At 44.5% G+C, this 5,895-nt stretch overlaps 1 protein-coding gene across 2 annotated transcripts; it reads right to left on the bottom strand.

The window, feature by feature from the left end:
* Nucleotides 1-287: 287 nt before the first annotated feature.
* On the bottom strand, nucleotides 288-3,775 carry LOC142893802 (bone morphogenetic protein 2). Of its 2 annotated transcripts, none has more exons than XM_076034705.1 (5): nucleotides 3,181-3,775; nucleotides 2,593-2,732; nucleotides 2,352-2,468; nucleotides 2,074-2,233; nucleotides 288-1,585 (listed from the first exon to the last, which is right to left on the bottom strand). In XM_076034705.1, the coding sequence occupies exons 1-5, from the start codon at nucleotides 3,494-3,496 to the stop codon at nucleotides 1,170-1,172; spliced, it is 1,149 nt and encodes a 382-aa protein (XP_075890820.1). In that variant the 5' UTR covers nucleotides 3,497-3,775; the 3' UTR covers nucleotides 288-1,169. The 2 variants fall into 2 exon arrangements, with proteins under 2 accessions (XP_075890820.1, XP_075890819.1); XM_076034704.1 differs by having other exon boundaries at nucleotides 288-1,588; nucleotides 3,181-3,769.
* Between the last annotated feature and the right edge of the window lie 2,120 nt (nucleotides 3,776-5,895).

Here is a 5,895-nt window from a genome sequence, read left to right as displayed (position 1 = left end):
TGGATTTTAGTTGATTTCAGCTGATCTTCAGAGCAACAGAATTTCAGAAGATGTTGCATGCTGAACCTGAAGTTGCAGTTACACCAAAAAATGTCTTTATACCACCTAAAAGCTTGAATTTGCATTTTTGCATTTAATGTGCAAGCACAGGATGGAGAGGAAGGAGGACTTGTTTCAGCAAGCTTGTTGCATTGCATTAAAAAAAAAAAAAAACAAGGATTAAAAAGACAAGTGTGTTGTGTCTGTTATCCATTCCAATAAAAAAGAGCTGTTGTTACAGACATATATTGGTCCACAGAGACATATTTTATTGTGTTAGCCATCAGTTCTTAAAAATACTTTCATACAGTTGTAAGATGTCATATATGTTATTTGTAACACAAAAAATATTCAATTATAATAAATATATTTCGCTTTAGAATAATTAAACAGTGCACGGGAATCAGTGGAAAGATTGAAAATGTTAAGAATAAACCCATAACCACATTAATTACCCTCAGATGAAGCTACTACATCACAATCAGTTGTACCTTAGTTTGTCACATTCTATTTTCAGTGTTCTTTAGCTCTGTTGTTCTACCTGCTGTTTTCTTACTGTGTGCCATAGAAATGTTTTAGTTATACTTATATGAACTTTATAACCCTGGTCCAAGGCTATTACATGACTATTTATAGCTTATATGATTTTAGAGCTTCATAAACAATGAATATTTAAGTAATTTAAGGTGTTTCCTTACCATTTTTCATTTGATGGAAGTTTAACCATTTGAAGAAGGAATGCTAATATTATTTCTATTTTGCTATCTGTCAGATATCTCAGTTGTTTGTGACAAACTGGGCTTGATTTGTAGCAATATGCAATTTTCATTAACAACCCATATAATCCTAGAATAACCACATATGAATCCTTCACTATTCCAAAAGTCATGCATTTCCATCCCTACTTTAGTCTATTCTAGACCAATCGCTGTGTCCACTTTGCATCATGTAACAAATTCAAAATCCTAAAACAACACGTTTTCAAAAGTAGATTTCCACACAGTTAACAGTTGAGGAATAGTTGTTTTACTCGACAAAATAATATAATAATTTAAATCATATGCAAGGAAATACAGCATTTCAGCCAACTCAGGCAGGAGTGTTTCAAAGTGCGGGAGCTGCACGGCCAATCAGTGGCAGCCACAGCTGAGCGCCACCATGTCGTCGTACTGCTTCAGCACCACGTTCTCCTCGTCGTCGAAGTACAGCAGACTGATGGACTGCAGCCTGTCAGGAACACAGCAGGGAGCGGACACCTCGTCGGCGGAGAGCTTGAGCGCGTGCATGATGGAGCGCACGGTGGCGTGGTTGGTGGCCCTCAGGTTCCCACCCAGCGGGAACGGGCAGGAGCCTCTGCAGTGGTAGGCGTTGTAGCCGCGGGGAGAGATGATCCAGCCGGACCAGCCGATCTCGTCAAAGTCGACGAAGAGCGGCACCCGCTGGCAGGACTGGGATTTGGCGTTAGAGGACAGCCTCTGGGAGGCACGGCGCCTCCTGCTGGGATGATCGTGAAGCTCAGGCGCAGTCGCCGCAGGCTGGGCTTGACCTGCTGAAAGGGTAGGTAAAGTGAGTCAACGTGCACGAAAAGTAGGGATGTAATTTACAATCTTTCAATCTCTCAGATGTTGATGGTAAAAAGAACTAGTCCATAGAAGGAAAGGAAAGACAAGTAACAGATGGCAATGTTGGAAACATCCAAAGTTCAGCAAGTGACTCGATGGAACATCATCATTCACTTTCCCCCTTTAGCATCCTCCACTGCCTCTCAAAGTCACAAACTTAATGGCTACAAAAACATCTACTTTTTGCCCTGGATGCCCATAGTTCCAAACTGCCATGTGACCATGAAGACAATTGTACATTTTCCCCACAAAAAGACAGAAATAATGAATTTCATACTGGGGCCATTTCAGCATCGGCGACATTTAAGCGCTGCTAACTAAAACAAAACAAAAAGACGAATCTTTGCTCGTCCGAGTGAGCTGACAAAAATATTTCCTTCCATTTTAGATGGAAATATATACGTGGCCTTACCGAGGTATTGCTGGCTCTGTGATTCCATCCCTCCATCGTCCGAGAATATCACTAGGTAGGTGTTTGTGTCTATCAGTGATTCCATCCAGTTCCCGGAAGGCAGCGTGGTCACCACCAGGATGCCGTTGTTCTCCTGGCTGTTGAGGATCCACTTTGACACCTGACAAGAGCATCAGGGAAACTTAAAACTCATGATAAAAACTTGTGGGATTTTTTTTTTTTTGTCAAAACTAAAACTCTACAGCCTTGATATGATCATGAACATATTTTTAAATTACCGCCTGAGTGACATTGAAGACCTCCCATCCTTGTGTGTACAGAGGCACCAGCCTGGAAGTGATGAGGTTTCCTCTCCAGGGCTTCACTCTGCTGTCCAGCACTTCGTACAAATCCACCTGGACACCCACAACACAAACATAAAGTTGTTGTTTTTATTTCCATGGTTTGGATGCTGCTCGCTGTAGGTTTCCTTGAATGTAGATGAGAACGGCTCTGACAACGCGCGTCATGGAACCTCACCTTATAGAAATGGGGGACGTGAGACTTGCCGAGGTAGAACTTCTGCTTCTTTCTGAACCAGCGGAACTCCGCTTTGATAATTTTCTCCTCCCTGCCGAAGGAGGACAGGTTGAAGAAGTGGAACCTCTCGCCAGGGTGACCTGAGGATGGAGGAAACGCCAGGAATAGTTTGAGTGGAAAAGTGAAGCACAAGTTTGACGGAGGGTTGCAACATGTTTAAATGGTCTCCAACCGTGGCGCGCAGTGAGCTTTTACGCAATCTGCGGAAATATCTCCGCGACAATATCGCATTTAATTGAACACAGATGATTTTTGGTATCAACGTCTATCTATCTATCTATCTATCTATCTATCTATCTATCTATCTATCTATCTATCTATCTATCTATCTATCTAAACTATGGTTTAAGTTAATGAGAAACAATCTTGTAACTTAATTGCTTATTCCACGTAAATTATTTTGCGTGCCAAAAAATAAAATAAATTAAATTAAAATAAATAAATAAAAAAATAAAAATAAAAATAAAAATAAAATAAAAATAAAAAACCGAAAACCAGCGCAAAAACGCCACTACGCTCCTTACGCACCTTTATCTTCGAAGCTCCGCACTATGTTTCCGTCCAAGATCTCCTTCTGGCTCCTCCCGACGCTGTCGGACACCGAAACCACATTAAAAAGATCCAGCATGAACTGCGGCGCCTTCTTGTGCGGAGCCACCGGCGGCCCTCTGGGCAAATCCCTCAGGTGGAAGAGCGCGTTTATCTTCTCCTTGGCTGCCTCCACACCCGCACCCGCACCCGCACCCGCCTGGCGCGCACTCTCCTCCACGTCCTGCAGCGGCACGGCGACGCACCGCAGCTGGAGCGCCAGGACGAGGCAGAGGCGCAGAGCTCCCGCTGTCATCGTTGCCGCCGTTTGTTAAGAGTGAGCCAGGACTGGGCTCGGCACCTGTGGGATCCCCGGTGATAAGGGGCGACCCCCGGCACCCCCCCCACACCCACCCTGATTGGACCGCCAGTGATGATGATGACGGAGGGAGGAAACACACAAAGGGCATCCGAGAGTCGCATTAACAAACAAATAAAGGATAGATGATACATTATTAATTGGACGTGTTTACAGGGTTTCTTCTTCAGCTATTACAAGGTCATTCACCACTGAAACCACTGGGCAGTAAAACGAATGGCGGAAAATATGTCAGTTGATTGGATGAAACAGTCCGAAACAGGCACACTGTTATGTGGATTATTTTGACGCTATGTCAAATGTATTAATAAATGAATGACGCATTCAACTCAAACGGATTTTTATTTTTATTTTTTATTTTTATTTTTTTTTATGACAGTGGTTTTATTTCTGCGAGATGATGTTTCATCGCCTCAGCCTCAACGCGACGCGTCCTCCTGTTATCAGCGCGAGGCCAGTCGCGGCAGAGCAAACGAACGGGGCCGAGCCGTGACGCAAGTCGAGCTGCGTTGTGTTTTTGTCCGTAGCCGCTTGTTAATTTAGCGCGTTTCCACCGTTCTTTTCTCTTTACTCCTCTCTGTTTGGACAGTGAGTCAGTGCGCAAAGCGAAATCTGCGCGACGCGCCTATTGATTTAGGTTAAGATGATCCCGAGATGATCCGCAAATCAATCAGGGAGCCAAACAAAAGGGATCAAATTCACAAGGTCGTCAGGCTGATCAACGGAGCCCGATCCATGCTCTATTGTCGCGGCCATCAGGTGGGAATGATGATCCCCTCACTTAGGGCCCCATTACTCAAGTTAAGCAACACGGCAGGCAGATCAGAGGTGATAGCACGAGACCGGTTGGTGATTGGATTTGTTCCAGCTGGACTTGTGTCTTTGTTGTGACAAGAGCCTCTTCAGACTGTCATTGGGAAAGTGAAAGCGCAGCTCTCAGGAAGGGAAACGTGTACTAGGTGCGTATTGTCTGGGGGTGGATGATCATCCGAGGTGTTTGGTTTAACTAATGGATTAAGTTAGGCTGGGATCCCGCTGATTTCACTGAGTTCACGCTGACTCCAGTGTGAACGAGTCACGTCCCCCATGCAGTGGCGTGTAGTAATTGTGTGTTTTTTTTTTTGTGTGTGTGTGTGTGTTTGTGGTCCAGTACAACGTTTGAGTAGAACAAACTGTAAACAGCAGAAAGTGACGCTTGCACTTGCGTTAAACACAATGACAGCAAAACGCTGCACACACAACATGTTCAATGTGACGTCTGCAAAGCCAGCCCGGCTCCTGGCTGCGGGGTGTCCTCGCGTGTTTACTCTGAGAGTGTGCTGATGCTAGATAGACCTGAACGGGGAAGCCCTCTGACGCAGGTTGGTGCCGGGCTTCACCTCCAGACAACCCAGGCAGACACAGATGCTCTCTCCATCGCCTGGTAGAAACTCACCGTCATGCTGTTTCCCAACCAAGGCGACAGACTGCTGTTCCTGCCTTGGCTGCACTCTCTGTGTTCGTATACTTCTCTAACCTCTTTTCTGAACTAGTCGAAACAGATCTTTCATCTGACACGGGTGACCAAAGCTGTTCTGCCAAGCACGTTTTATTCCAGATGCGAAGATCCTGTGCAGTCTGATTTTGCACTTGCTGCAGGCCCAGCTTACACAAGTAAGATTTGTTTTCCCTTTAAATGAAATTGCATTTGCTGTCTTTGGAGCCCGTGTCATTGAACTCCCACGTGAACTATTTTCAGCAAAGTGACAACCACAGGCCAAGTAGGCTGTATTACTGTTATACATCCTCCAAAATAAGATGATTTTGTTTCAGTACATCAGGAGAAAATCTGTCATAATTGATCATGTGATCATAAAATAAAATATCAGAAAACATTTCTTAAGATTGATTTGTTAGTGTATTTGCCCAACAGCTTATTCCAAAAAAAAGATCCCCCCCTCCTTCGAAGTTAGCGCGTTGAACTGTTCACTGACCTTTTTAAGCCTGTCCAGTCCACGTCTACTTGCAGTGCACTAGCAAGACCAGCAGATAGCGCTGTTTACTCAGCTAATGTGAAAAAAAGCACAGCATCATTTTTAGTGGACTAAGTGATACGACCTAACTAAATACTGTGTTTGTTCTTCTATATGTATTTACACGGGCACGCACACACACACACACACACACACACACACACACACACACACACACACACACACACACATATATATATACACACACACAGAATATTATATATATATAATATTCTGGCCCTGCGATGAACTGGCGACTTGTCCAGGGTGTCACCCTGCCTTCGCCCTAAGACAGCTGGGATAGGCTCCAGCAGACCCCCGTGA

Source organism: Nelusetta ayraudi, unplaced genomic scaffold (genome assembly GCF_046127955.1).
Source record: "Nelusetta ayraudi isolate G7.1 ecotype Tasmania unplaced genomic scaffold, CSIRO-AGI_Nayr_v1 ptg000042l, whole genome shotgun sequence".
In the NCBI taxonomy this organism is placed as follows: domain Eukaryota; kingdom Metazoa; phylum Chordata; class Actinopteri; order Tetraodontiformes; family Monacanthidae; genus Nelusetta; species Nelusetta ayraudi.
Note: the sequence above shows the minus strand (reverse complement) of the source record. Positions and strands in the feature narration are given on the sequence as shown.